This window comes from Mytilus galloprovincialis, chromosome 4, assembly GCF_965363235.1.
Source record: "Mytilus galloprovincialis chromosome 4, xbMytGall1.hap1.1, whole genome shotgun sequence".
Lineage (NCBI taxonomy): Eukaryota > Metazoa > Mollusca > Bivalvia > Mytilida > Mytilidae > Mytilus > Mytilus galloprovincialis.
In genome coordinates, this window is record NC_134841.1 from 10,350,651 (window position 1) to 10,375,390 (window position 24,740).

At 33.4% G+C, this 24,740-nt stretch overlaps 2 protein-coding genes across 3 annotated transcripts in view; both read right to left on the reverse strand.

The window, feature by feature from the left end:
* Positions 1–6,433, reverse strand: part of LOC143071321 (baculoviral IAP repeat-containing protein 8-like) — a 45,016-nt gene extending 38,583 nt beyond the window's left edge. The window contains exons 1-2 of the mRNA XM_076245563.1: positions 6,395–6,433; positions 6,136–6,237 (exon numbers count right to left, since the gene is read on the reverse strand). The gene's annotated coding sequence lies outside the window, so the exon portion shown is untranslated. The remainder of the gene's footprint in view (positions 1–6,135; positions 6,238–6,394) is intronic.
* A 12,063-nt stretch (positions 6,434–18,496) lies between these two features.
* Positions 18,497–24,740, reverse strand: part of LOC143071322 (uncharacterized) — a 47,737-nt gene continuing 41,493 nt past the window's right edge. For both annotated transcript variants that reach the window (XM_076245565.1, XM_076245566.1), the window contains exons 21-22: positions 22,042–22,123; positions 18,497–19,846 (exon numbers count right to left, since the gene is read on the reverse strand). In XM_076245565.1, coding sequence (XP_076101680.1) covers positions 18,713–19,846; positions 22,042–22,123 — 1,216 coding nt within the window. In that variant the 3' untranslated portion in view covers positions 18,497–18,712. The remainder of the gene's footprint in view (positions 19,847–22,041; positions 22,124–24,740) is intronic.

Below are 24,740 nucleotides of genomic sequence, written 5' to 3' on the forward strand. Positions count from 1 at the left end.
ACTTGTGAATTGTTGGACATGTAGATAGTTTTGGGATTTAGAAACTAACATTCCAGTACATATATACTAAGAGTGATCATTTGACTTGTGAATTGTTGGACATGTAGATAGTTTTGGGATTTAGCAACTAACATTCCAGTACATATATACTAAGAGTGATCATTTGACTTGTGAATTGTTGGACATGTAGATAGTTTTGGGATTTAGAAACTAGCATTCCGGTACATATATACTAAGAGTGATCATTTGACTTGTGAATTGTTGGACATGAAGATAGTTTTGGGATTTAGAAACTAGCATTCCAGTACATATATACTAAGAGTGATCATTTGACTTGTGAATTGTTGGACATGTAGATAGTTTTGGGATTTAGAAACTAGCATTCCAGTACATATATACTAAGAGTGATCATTTGACTTGTGAATTGTTGGACATGTAGATAGTTTTGGGATTTAGAAACTAGCATTCCAGTACATATATACTAAGAGTGATCATTTGACTTGTGAATTGTTGGACATGTAGATAGTTTTGGGATTTAGAAACTAGCATTCCAGTACATATATACTAAGAGTGATCATTTGACTTGTGAATTGTTGGACATGTAGATAGTTTTGGGATTTAGAAACTAGCATTCCAGTACATATATACTAAGAGTGATCATTTGACTTGTGAATTGTTGGACATGTAGATAGTTTTGGGATTTAGAAACTAGCATTCCAGTACATATATACTAAGAGTGATCATTTGACTTGTGAATTGTTGGACATGAAGATAGTTTTGGGATTTAGAAACTAGCATTCCAGTACATATATACTAAGAGTGATCATTTGACTTGTGAATTGTTGGACATGAAGATAGTTTTGGGATTTAGAAACTAGCATTCCAGTACATATATACTAAGAGTGGTCATTTGACTTGTGAATTGTTGGACATGTAGATAGTTTTGGGATTTAGAAACTAACATTCCAGTACATATATACTAAGAGTGGTCATTTGACTTGTGAATTGTTGGACATGTAGATAGTTTTGGGATTTAGAAAAACTAATAACTTAGAAATGTAAGTCAATGTAAGTAGATTTATTGTGACTTGTATTTGTTTCTGATTTTGTTAATCCTTCTACATTTGAAAGATGCTGATTGAAAAAGAACTCATATTATAGAAAGCAGATATAAAATTGAGAAAGGAAATGGAGAATGCGTCAAAGCGACAACAACCCGACCACAGAGAAGACAACAGCTGAAGGCCACCAATGGGTCTTCAAGATAGCAAGAAACTCCCGCACCCAGAGGCGTCCTTCATCTGGCCCCTTAAAAAATATGTATACTAGTACAGTGATAAAGGACGTCATACTAAACTCCGATTATACACAAGAAACTAAAATTAAAAATCATACAAGACTTACAAAGGCCTGAGGCTCCTGACTTGGGACAGGCGCAAAATTGTGGCGGGGTTAAACATGTTTAAGAGATCTCAACCCTCCACCTATACCTCTAGCCAATGTAGAAAAATAAACGCATAACAATACGCACATTAAAATTCAGTTCAAGAGAAGTCTGAGTCCGATGTAAGAAGATGTAACAAAAGAAAATAAATAAAATGACAATAATACATAAATAACAACAGACTACTAGCAGTTAACTGACATGCCAGCTCCAGACTGATTGAAAGATTATGTCTTCATCATATGAATATCAGGCACAATCCCTCCCATTAGGGGTTTAGTATCATACTTTCTTAAAATATATGAGAAGAACATTTACCGTGTCATGTTTGTTAGTGCGTGGATAGTATGCCAAGATTTTCCTTGATGCATTGTATTTCCCTGTTTAGTCACAAGAGGCTGCTGAAATATGTCCATAATACAGTTGTCCTTCTTTATATTGAGGACTATGGAAGGAACCTCTTTTTTTAAGTGTAGAAGACCTGTTTTGGAGAACAAATATTCATGAAGATGAACATGAAGAAGAAGACTAAGACAAAGATAAGAAACTTAAGCACAAGCAGTGTTGCTTAGATGTTAGAATACTTATGTAACAAATGAACCTTTATTGTGAGGAACAAAGTCAACTTCTCCAAATTAGGAGATAATAACTCATCTTATATCATATAATTCTCATCTTTACTTATTCTGGTATGTACCATCCTTCTTCCAAACTTTTGTATATTTTTCTATAGTGATATATGAAATAGGAAGATTTCATCGTGTCATATTGGTAGTTTGTGTATCAAATGTTCTGTTAAGTGAAAGCAATAGAAGTGTACATAATATTTAGTGGAGTCATTCATAGGTAAACATGTATATGCTAAATATTTAATTCATATCAAGAGTATCTGATAGTGCATTTTAAGCCTTTGAAATGAAATATCATAATAGGCAGAATACCAAGAAATTAGCTACAGTGCAATTGCAGCAATTCAGGTATTACAGATCTTCATCACTAATTGACAAGCTAAATTTGATCAAATTTCTGCAAATGAAAATCGCATATGAAAAGTGAAAGTGAAATATAGCCATTTTGAATGCAATTTGAAATCCATGGAATTTATATAAGTTTCATACAGATAGTTTTATAGTTTAAGTTTTCCACATATCTTATAACAGTTATAGAACATTCAGACTTGTACATAAAAGTGAAAAGACAAACATTTGAAAAACTTGATTGAATGCCTGATGATGATTTTAAATAAAAATATACAAAGATGCTGAAATAATCGGACTTAAACATAAATGTGAAAAGACAAACATTTGAAAACTTGAATGCCTGATGTTGATTATAGTCTATAGACACATTAACTACTCGTTCATATCAAAATACCAAGATGCGGAACTGAAATACATTTCAAACAAGAGTGCAATCGCTGAAATGTCTGAACCTTCTTTACTAATCATTGATATTATGTTGATAGTCCTAAATATATATACAATATTAGGTCAATGAAACAAAAATATAAACTTTTTTGTATCAGGCTGAGAAACTGGGGGAGAGCGAGGTTCTACAAATGTCAAACTTATTTTCATCCCTTAATGTACCCCTGATTGTGGAGAAAGTGTTCCATGATGAAATTGACATTATACAAAATATAGCTATGTTACTATATTTAGGAAATAAATACAACTAGTTGCAGTATAAAAAGCTTTATTACATCTGTCACATAAACTTAACATTAAACAAGAAAACTAAACATTGACCACTGAACCATGAAAATGAGGTCAAGGTCAGATGAACCATGCCAGGCAGGCATGTACAGCTAAAAATTCTTCCATACAAGAAATATAGTTGACCTATTGCTTATAGTTTTTTAAGAAAAACAGACCAAAGCACAAAAACTTAACACTGAGCAATGAACCATGAAAATGAGGTCAAGGTCAAATAAAAAATGCACGACTGACATATAGATCATAAAATATTTCCATACACCAAATATAGTTGACCTATTGCATATAGTATTAGAAAACAAGAGGCTCTCAAGAGCCTGAATCGCTCACCTTAATTTTTTTGGTTAAATCTCTCATCAATGATTATTTTGGCTTTTCAATTTATTTAAATGTTCTTTGAATCGTCCTATTTTCTTCAAAAGCAAAAAAAAAATCATTTTCTCCTATGTTCTATTTTAGCCATAGGAGCTATGTTTCTGACATACAAGGAAATGAAATATAAAATTTATACTAGATACTCTGAAACTCATTTAGCCTAAGTTTGGCTGAAATTGATACAGCAGTTTCAAAGGAGAAGATTTTTTAAAGTAAGTCAACATGATGAACAAATTGTGAAAAAAGTCTTTAAAGGGCAATAACTCCTTAAGGGGTCAATTGACAATTTTGGTCAAATTGACTTATTTGTAGATCTTACTTTGCTTAACATTTTTGCTATTAACAGTTTATCTGTATCTATAATAATATTCAAGATAATAACCAAAAACTGCAAAATTTCTTTAAAATCATCAATTCAGGGGCATTATACCTGAAAAACCAGTCACCCAATTCGGCTGAAAATTTCAGGACAGGTAGACCTTGACCTAATAAATACTTTAACTTCTTGTCTTATTTGCTCTAAATGCTGGAGTTTTTGAGATATAAGCCAAAAACTGCATTTTACCCTGTGTTCTATTTTTAGCCATGACGGCCATGTTTTTTGACGAAATAAAAAATAAAGCACAAACTTTATTTTATACACCCTACTGATCATTCAGTTGAAGTTTGGTTGAATTTGGTTTAGTAGTTTTAGAGGAGAAGATTTTTTAAAGTTAGCAAATATGATGAACAAATTGTGAAAAATTGTCATTAAAGGACAATAACCCCTTAAGGGGTCAATTGACAATTTTGGTCATATTAACTTATTTGTAGATCTTACTTTGCTGATCATTTTTGCTGTTTACAGTTTATCTTTATCTATATAATATTCAAGATAATGACCAAAAACTGCAAAATTTCCTTAAAATTACCAATTAAGTGGCAGCAACCCAACAATGGTTTGTTTTATTCATCTGAAAATTTCAGGGCTGATAGATCTTGACCTAATGAACATTTTTACCCCGTCAGATTTGCTCTAAATGCTTTCGTTTTTGAGATATAAGCCAAAAACTGCATTTGACCCCTATGTTCTATTTTAAGTAACGGCGGCCATGTTTTTTGACGGATCAAAAATCGAAGAACACACTTTGTGCAGGATAATCTAAGGAACAATCATGCTAAGTTTCATTCAAATCCATTCAGTAGTTTCAGAGGAGAAGATGTTTGAAAAATTGTTAACGACGACAGACAATGACGTCGACGACGACGACGACGACGGACGCCAAGTGATGAGAAAAGCTCACATGGCCTTTTAGGCCAGGTGAGCTAAAAAGACCAAAACTCAAAAACTTAACTTTAACCACTGAACCATGAAAATGAGTCAAGGTCAGATGACACCTGCCAGCTAAACATGTACACCTCACAATCATTCCATACACCAAATATAGTAGACCTATAGCATACAGTAGAAGAAACAACAGACCAAAACACAAAAACTTAACTATAATCACTAAACCATGAAAATAAGGTCAAGGTCAAATGGCACCTGCCAGTTGGACATGTACACGTGTACAGTCCTTCCATACACCGAATATACTAGACCAATTGCTTATAGGATCTGAGATATGGACTTGACCATCAAAACTTAACCTTGTTCACTGATCCATGAAATGAGGTCGAGGTCAAGTGAAAATTGTCTGACGGGCATGAGGACCTTGCAAGGTACGCACATACCAAATATAGTTATCCTATCACTTATAATAAGAGAGAAAATTAATATTACTGTTAAAAAAAAGAAAAACTCTTTTTTCATGAAAATGAGGTCAAGGACATTGCCATGATTCGACATGTGACTGACAGAACTTCATAACATGGGGCATACATATACAAAGTATGAAGCATCCAGGTCTTCTACCTTCTAAAATATAAAGCTTTGAAGAAGTTAGCCAACACTGCTGCCGCCGGATCACTATCCCTATGTCGAGCTTTTTTCTGGAACATAAGTTGAAGGCTCAACGAAACTGCAAAATTTCCTTAAAATAACCAATTTAGCGGCAGCAACCAAACAACGGGTGATTCGTCAGAAAATTTCAGGGGTAATAAATCTTGACCTATTGCACTATTTACCCCTTGTGAGATTTGATCTAAATGCTTTAGATTTTGAGATGCAAGCCAAAAACTTCGTTTGACAGTTGACGATCTTTTCCTGTGAAAGACTTAATTCCAGAAATAAAGTGATATGGTACTCTTAACCAATTTTTAAAAAACATGGTCAACACCCATGGTGTTCACCAAAAGGAAAAAATCAACAATTTTCAGTGCTCATTTGAAATATTTGTGATAGATGATACCACTAAAACGTATTTTTGGTAAAGTATGAAATATTAGCACTGAATTCAATACCCCTTATCACTATTCCTGGTTGACCTGAGAATCTGTCCCACTTGAACTATCAAAGTCATACAACAATCACTTTTTGTTTGTTGTGTCAGATATTTTGTATTATGATGTCAAAATTTACAGGAACCTGTGTGATGTCAAGTAATGGCGGACAAATAGCAATAAGGTGTATTTTCAACAACTAATAGAGTATATTATTTAAAAAGATTATGATTACTTTACCTGTCTAAATGTTGATCCTGAGCACACTTCTACCTGCACTTCACTTGACTTCTATGTACTCTATGTAATTATACACAACCACAGTGTGACTTGTTTATATAACTGTAACAAAATAATAACAGTGTAGGACAAAGCTAAAGAGACATTCATATCAATAACTGAAAATAGTTGTGAACAGTAGATGATTTATATCACACTTGAATAACTGGCAAATCATATCCATAATTGATTTTATCTCTTTAAACCGCCCACCAATTACCTGAGAATAAAAAACAATTTAGTGTTACAATAGTAGTAACTTCGATGAAAAGATCATTCACCGCAGATGTTTAACACAAGAGTTAACAAAGCATGATTTCATCAGATTAGATAATGGTGCATTAAATTTATAATCTGGATGGTGTTTCAGGGTCATTACTATACACTTCCTCACTTTCAATGTATTGATGATATACTTAAGGAAACTAGACAAAGTAATGCCCCTGCACTTCACTCTGAAGTATCTCACTTTCAATGTGTTGATGACAATACTTAAGGAAACTAGCTGACTATATGGTATGGGCTTTGCTCTTGACCTGTAGTTGTTATTTTTTGTGTCATTTTCGTCTCTTGTGGACAGCTGTCTCATTTGCAATCATACCACATTTTTTTTTATAGAAAAATTAATGTCCTGCACTCCTCTCTGAAGTAACTCACTTTCAATGTGTTGATGACAATACTTAAGGAAACTGGACAAAGTGATGCCCCAGCACTCCACTCTGAAGTAGCTGTATTCTTACAAAGTTAATGTAGAACTTTCTTTGAGATAGTATTGTATCTGGGAGACACTACTACTGATGCTCCCACAGATGCAAAGTGTTATTTTAAAATGACTATAATATATAACTGCTTATACCCCCAAAATGACAAAGTTAAACTATCTCCCTAAAGAGCAAATATTATTAAAACTTAAAACCCTGACCACATGCACACTTTCAATATACATGTATGTACAAACAGCCAGAAAAGTGAAAATTTCCTAGAATTCAAACTGTAGGAGGAGTTATCTGAAAACGCTCCTCTTATGCAAGTAAATACTCCAAAAAATGTCAAAAGTTCAACTATCTTTCAAAAGAGCAAATATTAATCTGCCTAAAAATTCAAAAACTTAGAATTGGTTATATGATTTGAATTCATATTCAATTTATTGCTATTGTGCAATACAGCATGCTGTTGCGAACCCCCCCCCCCCCCCAAAAAAAAAGAAATGCTGTTGAGAACTGACCCCACGACCACCACCACCCCCACCCTTTTTTGGGGGGCAAAATTAATTGTCAATTAACCAGGAAACCTTTGTTTTCCCCCCTTTTTTGCCTCTAATTCCTAAACGGTTAGATCCATAACCCCACAAAGCCAATCCTAACCATCCCTTTCTGTCATGGAACCACTTGGTATAATTTTAGAGAGATCCATACAGCATTCCAGAAGTTATTGTCTGGAAAGTAGAAAAATGCTTATTTGGGCCACATTTTGGCCCCTTATTCCTAAACTGTTAGGACCACAACCCCCAAAAAATAATCCCAACCTTCCTTTTGTGGTTATAATTTTCATAGATTTCTAATCACTTATACATGTTATACTAAAGTTATTGTACGGAAACCAAATGTCTTTGGACGACGACAACTCAATATTTGTTTGTGGTCGTATAAATACCCTGATAAGTTATGACTGTTCTTTTAAAAGTATTGTTACTTTCCTTAAAAGTCCTTATTTATGCAATTTCAGGATTTTCCTTAAATAATACTAATTTCAGACCAAATCATCTCCAAAATTAAATCATGAAGGTACATTTTTCTTTGGACATTTCAAAGTACACATTAAAATTGATCTTCTACCAAAATTAGTAGACAAAATCAAAGAGGGATCTCTACTGGGTTGTATGCAATTATTCTACAAAATTTACCTAGCAATTAGGCAGGATGATATTAATGCAGGGATTTTACAATAATAACAAGAAGTAATTGTAACATGATGCTGTTAAGAAGTCTCCCAAACAAAGCTCCCATAATTCGTCATTCCTATGGTCGCCTGACATTGGGCAAAGTCCAGCACAAATTGGTTTGGTTTAGTAAAGTGATATGGGATTGACCCTGAATGTCATTCAAATCTTCTTGAAATGACGAACAGGAATAATATATGGTTTAGGGGTTTGGATCTCAACTGTTAACAAGTTCTCAAAAGGGGGGGATCCATAGGGGACTTGCCCTTTATTTCATTTGATTTGTTTTTTTGTCCCATACAAGAATATATATGGTTATGGGGTGGGAGTGACCACAGGAGACTCGCCTTTTATTTAATTTGATTTGTTTTATTGTTCCATATAAGAATAAATATGGTTTAGGGGTGGGGATCTCGACCATTTACAAGTTATCAAACATGAGGGGGTGGGGTGAACCCCAATGACTTCCCCTATATTTCATTTGATTTGTTTTATTGTCCCATAAAAGAATATATTTGGTTTAGGGGTGGGGATGTCGACCGTTTACAAATTTTCAAACCGTAGGGGGTGGGGTGACATTGAGGGACTTCACCTACCGTACATTCCATTTGATTTGTTTTATTGTCCCATGCAAGAATATGTATAGTTTAGGGGTGGGGATCTTGACTGTTTACAAGTTATCAAACATGAGGGGGTAGGGGTGACCCCTGTTGACTTCCCCTATATTTGATTTGATTTGTTTTATTGTCCCATAAAAGAATATATATGGTTTCCAGGTGGGGATGTCAACTGTTTACAAGTTTTCAAACCTTAGGGGTTGGGGGTGACATTGAGGGACTTCACCTATATTCCATTTGATTTGTTTTATTGTCCCATGCAAGAATATATATGGTTTTGGGGTGGGGATCTTGACCGTTAACAAGTTTTTAAACATTAGGGGTTGCGGGTGACCCCCCAGGACCTCCCCTATATTTCATTTGATTTGTTTTATTGTCCCATACAAGAATATATATGGTTTAGGGGAGGGTATCTTGACCGTTTACAAGAAAAAAGCACATTCTCTAATTGACGGGGGTGGGGATGACCCCAAACAACTCACCCTATATTTCATTTGATTTGTTTTGCTTTATTGACCGGTAATTATTTCTGAAGACTGCATGTGTCTATCACTTTGTTTTCAAGTTATAGTTTAAAAAAAATTAAATCCCATAGAGTTCTATAGTGAACCCCCTCCCTTCTTTAGGCCCCTTAAAATACCCCAAACCACACACGAAAGATTGATGGCTCACCTAGACATGTTAGTCTAACATTTTATGAAACCTCGAGTAAATATGGCAAGTGGTTTTGGAGAACCGCTGCGGACAAGTTCAACTTTGTTTTGGAGACTGATTTAAATAATGTAGTGACTGTACTATTTTAAGTATCTGAACACTTGAAAAGGGTTAATAACTAGTTCATGTGCCTGGCATATGACTTGTACTGTAAGTGTTAAAGTTATCTTATGTTGAAAATCAAATTTTTTTCCTGTTAAATTCATTGACACCTTTCATACACTCTAGAGAATTTAAAACTTGACGTAATGTGTAGAGCTTTCTATTATTAAAGACTGTATGTTGCACTAATTCAGGCCTGGTCAGAAAGAACATACAAGAAAGTACTTTTTTTTTTTTAGTAGTAAATATTTTAAACAAAATAGTTCCTACGCATAGCTGTATCTTAAACAATAGGTGAAATATTTGGATAGTGTTTGTATCAAATTAAATGAAAGCTTGAGTAATTGAGATCACTGTTGAACCCTTGTTGAAATTTCTTTTGAATAATGAAGAAGTATATAGAACTTTAATTAGATGTCTTGTATGCCCGGTTGTTCAAATCAGAAGTACTTTCTGTACTATCAAACTTCCGGGAACCAGCACGCTCTATTATGGAATTAAAGGTATGTTGAATATTTCAGCACAATTCAGGATAAGGTATAGTTTTGATATGAAACAACAGCCACTTTTTTTTTAACTTAATACAAAGTAGCCATAAATGCTGGAAATTACAGAATTCAACATAGAAAGCAATGGGGCTATGAATTAGTGGTTTTATACCAATATTGTATAAATGTTTTAAAGGAATCAAGTAATACGAACTGAGTAGACATGCTGTAAATCATTTTATTGATAAAGACTGGTACATCAAATATAAAAACAACTTTGATTGTCTACTTTAGCTGACAAATTTAAGTTCCTTAACTCAAGAACATGTCTGAAATTCATTTAAAATGGAAAGAAAGAAGATTAAAATGGTTGGAATATATCAATCAATTTCACAAGTTTGTAGAAAATAACATTTTTTGGTAAAAACAAAAATAAAATGTTGTTTTGCCTCTCAAAAAGCCTCTACACTTTCATTCAGTCCCTCCTTTTATCATTTGTTTCAAAACTTCAACTCCATATTCAGAAGGAAAAACAGAAAATATCACAAGGAAGTTTTATCTTATATATATGATCCTTCTTATTCAGTTATTCAAGAAAGGCCAAGAGCTAATATTCAAGTCTGTTTTAATCTATGCATTTAACCAATTTATATAACACATCACAATTTGTGTTTATATGCCATTGGAATATGACCAATTAAAAAATGTAATTATCAATAAAAGAAGAATGTGTCCATGTGACACACGTGCTGGGACTGCCCCCATGCCCCAGCTTGTTAAGTTTCATTACATTTGGTTCAGGCAAATTAAAGTGGAAACAGCAGTTTCGGCAATTTTCTCATTTACAATGGGACATAACTTTGAGAACCATGAAGGTGAAGCTACCTGAATTCAAAGTGATCTGTGATTGATTTGATTTTTGGTGTTTTAACGCCACTTTTAAGCACCATATTTAGGCTATTTCATGGCGTCCAGTTTTTATTGATGGAAGAAGTTGGAGTGCTTGGAGCAAACCACTAACTTTCGATAAGAAAACTGATCTGTGTTTGGTGGTACATGTATTAAGGCTTGTGTATAAGTTTCATAACATTTGCATCAGGTTAACTTACATTTAAAGGATAGAAACCAATATAGGGGGTGTACAAAAGGAAGGACTAAATGCCCCTTCGACTAGTAGGGGGGGATCGAAAATTGTTATGGCATACAGATGGAAACTATTCTATATACTGTAAAAAAAACATTTTCAAATAAATTTTGTTCAGACAGCATAATAAAATATCAACCGGTAACAAAATCAAGAAAAAACTTATAAAAACAAGAATGTGTCCTCAGTACACGAATGCCCCACTCGCACTATCATTTTCCATGTTCAGTGGACCGTGAAATTGGGGTAAATCTCTAATTTGGCATTAAAATTAGAAAGATCATATCATAGGGAACACGTGTACCAAGTTTGAAGTCGATTGGACTTCAACTTGATCAAAAACTACCTCGACCAAAAACTTTAACCTGAAGCGGGACAGACGGACGAACGAACGAACGAACGAACGGACGAACGAACGAACGGACGCACAGACTAGAAAACATAATGCCCCTCTACTATCGTAGGTGGGGCATAAAAAAACATTTATAAAGCATTAATAAGGTAAACAATATCCTCAAAAACTAACATTTCTCAATTGATAAAGTAAACAATATCCTCAAAAACTAACATTCCTCAATTGATAAAGTAAACAATATCCTCAAAAACTAACATTTCTCAATTGATAAAGTAAACAATATCCTCAAAAACTAACATTTCTCAATTGATAAAGTAAACAATATCCTCAATAAACAGCTGCGCCATGAGCACATGATACGCCCGACGTCTTGTGTGGAGGTTTTATGCAATAATCATAAATAGTTACTGAGAAAGTTTCAAGCAATAACCATATATTGTTTTGAGACATGGCAGGACATGTAAAACCCCCAACCCTGTTTTTTTTTTTACAAAAAACCAAATATCACTAAAATAAAATTTTGAATCAAAACCAAAAAGTATACAGATCTTTAAATTAATATAACAAAGAAGTGTGTAAAGTTTTAAGCAATAATCATAAATTATTTTTGAGGTAGAGCGCGACATGATGTAAAAAAAAACCTCCCCTGTTTAACAAAATACTCAATAACTCCAAAATAAAGTTTTTAATTATCACCAAAAAGTATACAGATCTTAAGATTAATATAACAAAGAAGGGTGTAAAGTTTTAAGCAATAATACTCAGAGCTCCAGATAAGAATTCACAAATTGGGTTTTTTACCCACCATTTTCTTATATAATTGGGTGATAAAGTTTTTTAATTGCATTATCAATTTCAATTCACCCCTCATGTTAATATCAAATTGGGTTTTTCACCACCAAGCTCCTGAATGTATTGGGTTTTTTCATCAACACAATATTGAATATTTAGGCAATATCAACCCCAGATTTTTTTCCATCTTAAATATGTTTCTTTCTTTGTTTAGCTGTTTTATTTGGTTTAGGGTTAGGGTTATATATTTGCTAGCTGTTTTATTTGGTTTATTCACTGAGGAGCAATTGTAGGTTTAATTTGTGTCCCGTTCCAAACCTTCTGCCAGTTTTGTATTTTCTCACAAAAATGGATATGTGTATTCACAGGCACTCGTCTTACACCTTTATATAATAAATTCTGAGACCAGTGCCTGTGCGTGTATTCCGTAAAATGAAGAAAAAAAATACTACATAAACTCTAATTTTACTTGACTGATTTTGGTTTATTCAATTTATATAAATCTGGGTTTAGTTGTCTTTAATTAGAACTTTTGGTTTCTCATGCTTTATCATGTCATAATTGATTTGGCCTTTCACTTTTTCCAACCGATTTCGTTTTTGACGAAACCTCGTGTTTATTAGCAATGTTCTTGTTACGCACACACGCCCGTGCTTTCGATGGACGCTTCCTAAAACACTGGCTGAGTCTTGTTATCATAACTTTCCCTCAGCTTTTCAAAAAGAATATTTTTACCGGACATTCACTTTCGTTTTAATTCAATGTATGTTATGATAAATCTCGAGCAATGCAAAAGAAATATGACTAAATGATACATGCTAATTGGATAAACGCAGAGAAGACCGAAATGTTTTCAAAAACACGTGTACCTATTGAGCAACGGAAAACTCCAACAGGGACCCGTTTCAGCTACTTGATGCAGGGATCTATTTTTAGAACGAAAGGAAATTTCCAATTATAAATATTACTATCATAGATTTACGCGATGACTGTAAACAGATAAGGGTAAATAACGCAAACAGTAGCCAATTAAAGGGTTGAGAACTCATGGTTTGGGCATATAATTGGGTTTTCCTTTGAAATAATTGGGTTATTGAACCCTGCAATGGGCAATTGCATTGGTTTTTTTATTATTTTTATTGCGTGATCACGCAAATACGCAGCTTATCTGGAGCTCTGAATAATAAATTGTTTTTGAGATACGGCACAACATGTAAAAAAACCCTCCCCCTTTTTTACAAAATACTCAATAACTCAAAAATGAAATTTTGAATCATCACCAAAAAGTATACAGATCTTTAGATTAATATAACAAAGACATTTGTAAAGTTTTAAGCAATAATCATAAATCGTTCTTGAGATGTGGTGCGACATGTAAAAAAAACCCTCCCCCTTTTTTACAAAATACTCAATAACTCAAAAATAAAATTTTGAATCATCACCAAAAAGTATACAGATATTAAAATTTATATAACTAAGAAGTGCTTAAAGTTTTAAGCCATAATCAAGAATTGTTTTTGAGATACAGTGCGACATGTGAAAAAAATCACACCCCTGTTTTAGTTATAAAGTGCCGTAACTCAAAAAATTTTAATCTAATTTTCACCAAAAAGTATACAGATCATTTGACCATCATAAGAAACAACTATCTTAAGTTTCATGAAATTTGGATAAGTTGTTCTCAAGTTACGGTGCGACATGTTAAAGCCGGACAGACAGACAGACAGACTGACGGACAGACGGACGGACAGACGGACAGACATTTGTATATCATAATACGTCCCGTCAAAATTTTGACGGGCGTATAAAAACTAACATTTCTCAATTGATAAAGTAAGCAATATCCTCAAAAACTAACATTTCTCAATTGATAAAGTAAACAATATCCTCAAAAACTAACATTTCTCAATTGATAAAGTATACAAGTAAACAATATCCTCAAAAAATAACATTATCCTGATATTAAAGAATGTGTCCATAGTACACAGATGCCTCATCCGCAACCATCATCTTTTATGTTCAGTGGACCGTGAAATGGGCTAAAATCTCTAATTTGGCATTAAAATTAGAAAGATCATATCATAAGGAACATGTGTACTAAATTTCAAGTTGATTGGACTTCAAATTCATCAATAAACAGCTGTGCCATGAGCGCATGATACGCCCGTCACTTTTTCAACGAACAAAGTTTCATTACTCCTCAATGTCATATCAGAAATTTATAAAAAAAACTTAAAGGGGGTTATTTTTATAGATATATAAACTAGTCAACAAAGTTTCATGAAATCTGCTCAAAGCACTTTTGAGTTATTTGGCCGAAAAATGGAAAATCACTTTTTATGAATAAAATCCCATAACTCAGAAACGTAAAATCTAAAATTTATAAAAATTGAAAGGGACCTTAAGTCAATAAATATAAACAATTCTACAAAGTTTCATGAGAACAGCTCAAAGGCTTTTTGAATTATTGTACGAAAACTTGAAAATCACAATTTTTTAATGAATAAAACCCCAAAACTCGGAAACCTAAAATCTAAATTTTATAAAAATCAATAGATATATTCAATCCACCGAAGTTTCATACAAACTGGATTAAGTGTTTTTAAGATATTGTACGACATTTAGACAACAGACGGACAAACGGACAGACAGACTGACGGACAGACAATGGTATACCATAATACGTTCCTTAAACGGGCGTATAAAAACTAACTCGACCAAACACTTTAACCTGAAGTGAGACAGACAGATGAATGAATGAACGAATGGGTGGATGCACAGACCAGAAAACATAATGCCCATAAATGGGCCATGATAAATGGCATAAAAAATAACATTTCTCAATTGATAAAGTAAACAATATAGTATCTTCAAAAACTAACATTTCTCAATTGATTAATATGTACATACATCACAATTTCACACTTAAAACAACAAGAGTGCACACCCTGAAATGTCTCGCCTTCTATACTAATCATTGATATTATGTTGATAGTCTTCAGTATAAATCTAAGCTTTATTACAACTGTCACATAAACTTTACATTAACCAAGATAACTAAACAAAGACCAATGAACCTTGAAAAAGAGGTCCAGGTCAGATGAACCATGCCAGGCAGACAGGTACAGCTAACAATGCTTCTATACAACATATATAGTTGACACATTACTTATAGTTTAAGAAAAATAGACCAAAACACAAAAACTTAACACTGTGCAATGAACCGTGAAAATGAGGTCACGGTTAAATAAAACCTGCTCGACTGACATAAAGATCATAAAATATTTCCATACACCAAATATAGTTGACCTATGGCATATAGCATTAGATAAAAAGACCAAAACTCAAAAACTTAACTTTGACCACTGAACCATGAAAATGAGGTCAAGGTCACATGACATCTGCCCGCTAGACATGTACACTTAACAATCATTCCATACAACAAACATAGTAGACCTATTGCATATGGTATGAGAAAAACAGACCAAAACACAAAAATTTAACTATAACCACTGAACCATGAAAATGAGGTCAAGGTCAGATGACACCTGCCAGTTGGACATGTACACCTTACAGTCCGTCCATACACTGAATATACTAGCCCTATTGCTTATAGTATCTGAGATATGGACTTGACCACCAAAACTTAACCTTGTTCACTGATCCATGAAATGAGGTCGAGGTCAAGTGAAAACTGTCTGACGGGCATGAGGACCTTGCAAGGTACGCACACATCAAATATAGTTATCCTATTACTTATAATAAGAGAGAATTCAACATTACAAAAAATTTGAACTTTTTTTTCAAGTGGTCACTGAACCATGAAAATGAGGTCAAGGACATTGGACATGTGACTGACGGAAACTTCGTAACATGAAGCATCTATATACAAAGTATGAAGCATCCAGGTCTTCCACCTTCTAAAATATAAAGCTTTTAAGAAGTGAGCTAACGCCGCCGCCGTAGCCGCCGCCGTTGCCGCCGCCGTAGCCGCCGCCGGATCACTATCCCTATGTCGAGCTTTCTGCAACAAAAGTTGCAGGCTCGACAAAAACCTAACAACCGTTTTTGGTTTTTTTCACTTTAGGGATATCCGAGTAAAATTAATGTGGGAGAATAAAAGTCTTCTTATATACCTACCTCCATTCACACCCCAAATATTTTCTAGCAGTGTCGCTTACAAGAAATGAATGCACAACCAAAAAATTTGGCCAATAAATCAAGACTGAAAAGCCACTTCTAACCCTTCCACATTCTTTTTGATGGGATAGTCCTCAAATTGAGAAAAAAAATATGTACATGTTATATATTGAGCACTAATAACTTGAGAAGACAATTTGAAAATCAACTTTCAATTTTTTTTAAATCCCATTCTTTTTGATTAGTGCCACCAAGGACAGTAATTTTGTAGTGATTTCGTAAGACATTTTTAAAAGAAATTTTTCAAACAAAAATGTGTCAATACCACTGAAAAACATAATGCTCCTATGTGGGTCCCAAGAAAGACCAAGTTCAATAACATTTGATCTTAAGAAAAATTTTCAAAATAGAAATCATACAAATATACACATCTCGTATGTGTACAGGGAGCCTTCAAAATTAAGAAATTTCTGACTCAAATTTTACAAGAGGAGTTAAGTATACATTCTTATCTTTTAAAATTTATAAGTGGTTTATTATTTAAAACTATATGTAATATGTAGAAACTCTGGAAAAGGAAAAAGATATGAGCGTGAAGAAAATAGTGGGACCAGTTATGGAGAATCTAAAGCATGCGATATTCATGCAATGTGGTCCGAGTACGCAGTTATTTTGTAGTGCATTTCTTTTAGACAATAAAAAGAAATAGAAAAAATCCCAACTGGGATTTCTCAATAATATTTTTACAGTGCGGTGTACTACTTTTGGGACAAATTATATCAAAATTATAGAAAACTTCATAGGTTCTAACTCAAATTATGGACAATTTAAAGCTCAGGGGGGTCTTGAAATCTTTGACAACTTTAAAAATGCTAATTTTAAAACTTTTTCAGCTTGACCAAATCACTACTTTACTTTAAAATTCATGAATCAAATTTTTTCACAGTGTAACTTAATCTCCCTACTTGCTATTTGAGCCATAAAACATAAAAAAAATAATTTAGAAGGGGTATAAAAAAGATTGGAAAATAACACACTGTCCACACTAGGGACTATATTTGTGGACAACAAATGCAAAGGACGATAACTGTGTACTCGGACCATGTCTTGAAAATTTATGTTTAGCAACCAATAATTGTGATTTTGTTTGTTGATTTGTACATTTTAAACTTTAGTGTGGGACAAATCAAACAACTATTTACATACATGTCATCTTGGTTTTGTTTTTTTGTTTTTTTGTTTTTTTGGTGTGTCGACATAATTATAATAATCAACTCACACTAATAAATGTAATTACATTATTCCAACACAGCATTTAATGATTCACAATATTTTAAATCATATTTTTGGAGTTGCTTAAATTATAAGAAAAAATATGTTCAAAACTGAATTTAAAGTCATTTTCTCTTAAGGGCATACGATACAGTTACAGGGGAGGTAATGATGTTGCTAACGTAAATTGTTATTTTATTGACATCAAACTACGACTTATCAGGAAAAGATTCATTTTTCGAATGATTTTTATCATTCAAACTTATTTAACTCGAAAACGAGTTCATGTACCCCTCTTGTTTAAAATGCCATCTAGTTTGATTTCGCGAGAAGATTATGTGTTCCAATTTTCCTGAAAACGTAAATAGTGCAATTTTTTTAAATTTGATAAATATACAGCAAAAAATGGTGTTTTTTTTTCTACATTCATGAACATTTGATAAATATGAGTTATTTCTGAATAAAATCTGTATAAATTTTTATGATACTTATAAAATACAGAAATTATAAATTATTTAACAAAAAACAATTTGTGTTTATCTTTTAAAACAAAAAAGTTATGACTTTATTTCAAAGGAAAAAATACGGCCATAAATCCGAATTTTGAGCAAATATACAAAATTTCGACCTTATTTTACTCAAAAAGTAGCACATGAAGGTATATTTTTTATTACATATTTGATTTAATAAGGTAAAAAATTGTCTATGTGGAAATTTTTATCAAAATGTAAATATGGGATCAAAACTGTATCGTATGCCCTTAATAAGATATAGATGGTATTACATCAGTCCTTTGATTCACAAAACTTTCTATTAATATAATAATGAAAGAGTCCAACAATTATCCAATCCATGGAGGAAAAAAACCCAATGTGACTCTATTCAACATTTCATCAATATCATTCCATCCTTTGACATCTACATGACAAACTTGCCAAACCTATATCCTACATCACAATCAGGCCAAATCTGTCTTCAAGAGAATGGAGCTTTGATTTTCTCACATGTTTTTTCTTTTGTTTTGAATTTTTCCAACAAATGATTGATAACACGCTCTTGAAATCGTAACTTTCCATTGGTTACATTGTCTTCACATATCTGACAGGCTTCTTTCAAATTGTCCACTAATATGTGCAGTTTGCAATAATTACTTCTACGTACTTCTTCTGTAAACCTTTCACGGCAACATTCTACAATGGTATAATCAAGCAACTTTATTACTTTCTCCTGGACCTTATACTTCTTTACCAAATTAATAAATTCCATCATAACATCATAAGATGAAATGAAAATAATCTTCAACTTCTGTAATACTTGTAAGAATTCCATTGTTTTAATCAAATTGGTATTAACCGAGGATGCTATAACCTCAAAAAAGTGTAGAAAGTACTTCAATTCCTTTTCTGTTGGTACATAAAGTTGAACCCTACTTTCTAAGGTCATGGCAGATGAACCTACTACCTTGCAGGTCTTACATTTTGTTGAACAAGCTTCTAATGCCATCAGCAGTAAAGAATTACTAGCTGAAGACACTCCAGAAAAGGGGGCACTTGGTGATATAGCCTTGACATATTTGCTCAGCTTCATTAACAAGGTTTGTGTGTACTTGTCTTTGTTGTCTCTGATCTTTCCAAGTACTCGAGATGCAAATGTTTTCTCATCTTTGTAAAAGATCTTAACCAATGTCCCACAATGGATCTCATGAACACATTCTTCCATCAGATAAGTTTCAACAAGTTTAAGAAGCTGATCAGTGTCTTTAACAGCATTTCTCTGCACAACTTTCTCTATCTCTTTTAAAATATCTTTAATGTCATTTGACATAAAATATTGACATACACATGACCAGTTTTCCAGGAGCAGAACAGTTATTGTTTCAGCAAACCCACTACTTAATAAAACCTTCAGTGTTTGGTACACTTTGGTGGCATAACTGTTATAATATTTATCAGAGCGAGAAATCCATTTTTCTTTAATAAACTTTATCATCAAATTAAGTAGTATAGTTCTATGCTGTGCCCCAGGAAATCGATGATAGTAGTCCATAAAATGCTCTACAGCAGCTGTTACAAAAGCCTTGTCCTTCACTGTTTCAACGTGCACTAAGAACTGAAAAAATAAAATTCACAAATTTAATTTTTATGTTTTTTAAACATGTCCTTTAATATTAGACTTTAAACAATTCTAATATAAATCAAGAATGTATCCCCAGTACATGGATGCACCATCTGCACTATCATTTTCTATGTTCAGTCAACCATGAAAATGGGGGAAAATCTCTAATTTGGCATTGAAATTAGAAATATCATATTATAGGGACATGTGTACTAAGTTTCAAGTTGATTGGACTTCAACTTCATCAAAAACAACTTCAACCAAAAACTTTTACTTGAAGCGGGACTAAAGGACGAACAAACGGAATCATAGACCAGAAAACATAATGTCCATAAAAATGGAACATAAGACAGGAAAATTCTGTTTGATTTTCCTTTCTTTTGTTTATGATTCATTAATCTTACTTTTCAGGTGTTTTATTTTTCAAAGAAACATTTTCAAGCTAAGAGTATTTTGTTTTTGATGATATCTTCATATAGAAATACCAGTATACTTCAAAAGCATAAAAACCGGAATATAAACTGCAGAAAACATGGACAGGCCTCTACAATAACTTTTTTTCAACTTGACAAGTACATACCAAAACTTACTTATTCGAATAAAACTGTAACTTGTCCAAAACAAATCTTCATAATTACCTTTTTTGCATTTTAAATTAATTCAAGGAACAAAATGAATTAAAACAATAGAAAGAATTCAATTTATATCTTTTGAAATCCTTTTCAAAAATATGAGTTGAGAAGACAATAACTGAATCTCGTCATGTCACAGGACTAAGGTTCTAGTTTTCTACAATGCCAAAGTCTCATCAGACATTGCACATAGGCAACGTCTGATCAGCCTGTCAATGTAAACTTATCAGATTTGCATCCTGGTTTTTTATTTTTTGTTAAAATCATTACCAGTGTTGTATGGTATTTATTCTATAACAACAGTATAAGGTAGGAAAATGAGGTACTGATTTGTATTGGTCCAGCAATGTCTCCTGCGTTGTCAAACTGTCTACTAATCATGTCTATTAAATATGTCTCCAACTGTGCCAAACTGTCTATTAAGTGCCAGTCTGTCTAAGAATCAGGCAGTGGTAAAAACATGACCAAAAAACCCCACCCAATTTGTCATTGATTTCAGTTCATAATATGTAGTTATGCACAAAAATAACTTTCATTTCCATTTTCTGTTTGGTGATAGAAGATACAATTTGGCTGAAATGCACTAGAAATTGATGAATAAGGGGAGGTAACTTTATAATTTGCTATCATTCTAACCAATTTTCTAACCAAACTATTTGATATTACCAGACACACACGTACGAAAGACTATCACTTTTTAACTCAGGATGATGGTTAGTATTAAATAGCATGATTAGCTCGGTGGGTTTTTCCTAATCATGTTTTAATTTTTACCTAAATTGCCTGATTCTTACAAAGACTGGCACTTAAACTTTGAGCTGAATCGTTTACAGGCTGGTGACGAACTGCCTTGTAAAGTTACCTTATCTACAAAGCGCATCTTTTATCAGTTAAAAATTACCTGACAAAGAACCAGTTTTAAATTATCGATATCGAATACATCTGATGGGGTCTTGAGAAATAAAAAATTTCAGTTTCAAGTAAACATGTCAAGTTAATACTTGTTTTTATCTTCTTTTCAATGTTTTCCTTTGTAATAACTTTGTTCATCAAAGTTGGATTAATTTTATTTTCTGCAGAATAATTTTTACTTGGCCTGTCGAACAAGCTTGATATAGCTTTTACTTGTCCGACCTTTTTTCCTCTGGTTCAAGACAATCAGACAAGCGTTATTGTTGAGCCGTGATGGAAAGTTATGGCTAAAATGAGCACCCCACTCCATGGTCTTTTTGAAAAAACATGAATTTTGGTGATTTTATACCACTTGTAGGCTATTACATGGCAGCCAGTTTTATTGGCGGAGGAAGCCTGGGTGCCCAAAAAAACCACAGTCCTTCAAAAGGAAAAATGATAATCCTAGTCAATTAAAATTGGAGTAGAGTGCACTTGCACGAGCAGGGTTTGAAATTCACAACCTCAGTGTTAACTGGCTAGTGATTACAGTAGTAACTACTTAAGACCAATCAGCCACAGAGGCTCCCTGAAAAAAACATGCAGTGAATACGAAAGCTTACAACTATAAAACATAAATGTTGACAGTATTTTCAAAATATGTACCTTTTCTGCTAGTTCTGTATGATATCTGCTAGGTTCTGTCGGGAATAAAACCCTCATTAGTTTACCATAATGGTCTATAGCACTACCTGATGATAAATAAAGAAGGGAGGGATTCAGTTAAGGAATGACAATGTGACTGTTAAAAAGACCCGGGTTATTAATGCAAAACTGCATAAATTTCCACAAATCTAGTCAGGTGATACTAACACTGTTCAATTGTCATTATATTCTAGAAAATAAACTATAAAATGATGATTGATACATGTAACTAGCAAACTGTATGACATGAATATAAAGTATGTACAGTCAGCTTCACTTAATCACATATCGCTTTGTTGCATAAATCAGTTATTATAATTGCATGTTTTCCCCAATCTTTGCTAAAATTGAGAATGGAAATGGGGAATGTGCCAAAAAGACAACAACCCGACCATAGAAAAAAAACAACAGCAGAAGGTCACCAACCACCAACAGGTCTTCAATGTAGCGAAAAATTCCCGCACCCGGAGGCATCCTTCAGCTGGCCCCTAAACAAATATATACTAGTTCAGTGATAATAAACGCCATACTAATTTCCAAATTGTACACAAGAAACTAAAATTAAAATAATACAAGACTAACAAAGGCCAGAGGCTCCTGACTTGGGACAGGCGCAAAAATGCGGCGGGGTTAAACATGTTTGTGAGATCTCAACCCTCCCCCTATACCTCTAGCCAATGTAGAAAAGTAAACGCATAACAATACGCACATTAAAATTCAGTTCAAGAGAAGTCCGAGTCTGATGTCAGAAGATGTAACCAAAGAAAATAAACAAAATGACAATAATACATAAATAACAACAGACTACTCCCGTTCTCTTCACCCTTGGCGGATTGAGATAAAATTTCAGAGACACAAGGTAAGGATTTGTATTGGTTGCAGTAGAAACTCGCTGCATCCAATCAAAAAGCACCTATATCATGATCTTGTGTAAATGTAGAAAGTGTTTGTAAACAATTGCCACATGTTTATTGTGCAAAAAGTCTATACATCCCTTAACATACGACTATATTTAGTGACAACTTGAATGTTTTTAATCAACTAATAGAAGTTCCTGTATATGTTTCATGCACAAATGCATGAATGTTGACGTATATTTTCGTTTCCGTCTTTACCAATTGTGTAGAATCTAGACGCTACCATGATTTTACCTCCAAATTGAAGAGTTCAATTGCTACCATTGGTCAAGAATAATGTATTCGGAATGGGCGTGACTTTAATCTTCGGATAGATGGCGCAACATTGATATCATAAATGTTGGCTTAATCTGCCAAGGGTGAAGAGAACAGGAGTGGATCATAACCCTTGGCTAGCGAAGATGATTTTCCCCCCACACAAAACCATTTCCCATTGTTCTGTTAAATTATCCTGTTGTTTACATAGCCTAATAAGTATCGTCAGCCCTTAAATTACTGCAGGCAAAATAACTCCAGCTAATTAGTATGCTTATTCAAAATTGAAAAGATTTTTGATGCATTTATTATCAACAAAGAAAATAAAGTCTAAATTGTTCAATTTTTTTCTCATCAAGGTTATAACCTTGCAATGAACATACAGGTTGGGTCGGGACATAATAACAAAATTATTATAAGAACAATTAATTCTATTTTTATATCCCTGGTACCTATAAAAAAAACCCATTGGAATGCAAAAAACTGAAAGTTTTTTATCATTGGTATTGAAAGAATTTACCACTTCTGAGATATATGTCATTCACAGGATAATTACATCAATTATACACACCTTTATGACTTCATTTACAAGAAAGAGGGGATAACCTGTATCCCTGCACAATTATAATTCATAATAAATCAGGACAAGACCAAGTAAGATGATAGGCATACAGTGTAACCAGCCTCATCCTACACCTGTGTATTCCAATATCCTGCTTTAACCAACACATGTTTGTGGTTCCAAAATATGTCTTTCTGTGCAAAAAAATACCGAAGATTCCGACACCCTGCTTAATCTGACATTTTTTCTGGTCCCTCAGTGTGTTGGATTACACAGGTTACACTGTATTAATGTTTTCCAATTAACCTACCATTGAATTCTTCAGTGTCAGTATCTGTTAAAGGGCAAATTAACCTACCATTGAATTCTTCAGTGTCAGTATCTGTTAAAGGGCAAATTAACCTACCATCGAATTCTTCAGTGTCAGTATCTGTTAAAGGGCAAATTAACCTACCATTGAATTCTTCAGTGTCAGTATCTGTTAAAGAGCAAATTAACCTACCATTGAATTCTTCAGTGTCAGTATTTGTTAAGGGGCAAATTAACCTACCATTGAATTCTTCAGTGTCAGTATCTGTTAAGGGGCAAATTAACCTACCATTGAATTCTTCAGTGTCAGTATCTGTTAAGGAGCAAATTAACCTACCATTGAATTCTTCAGTGTCAGTATCTGTTAAGGCGCAAAGGAGAAGGGGCTATAAGGGGCAAAATTGGCCTCAATATCGAGAATTTTTCAAATTCTACTTATTCGTATGTGTATGGCTTTCTTTTTCCGTTGGACATATTCATTTTATGAAAAAAATGTTTTTTTGTAGTTATGATGTCACAATGCCATGTTTTGACAATACTTCACGTGCATATGTGTTGGCTTTTCGCAATTTTTTACTCATTTTCACTAAGTTTTTTTACGAAAAAAGTACCAGCGC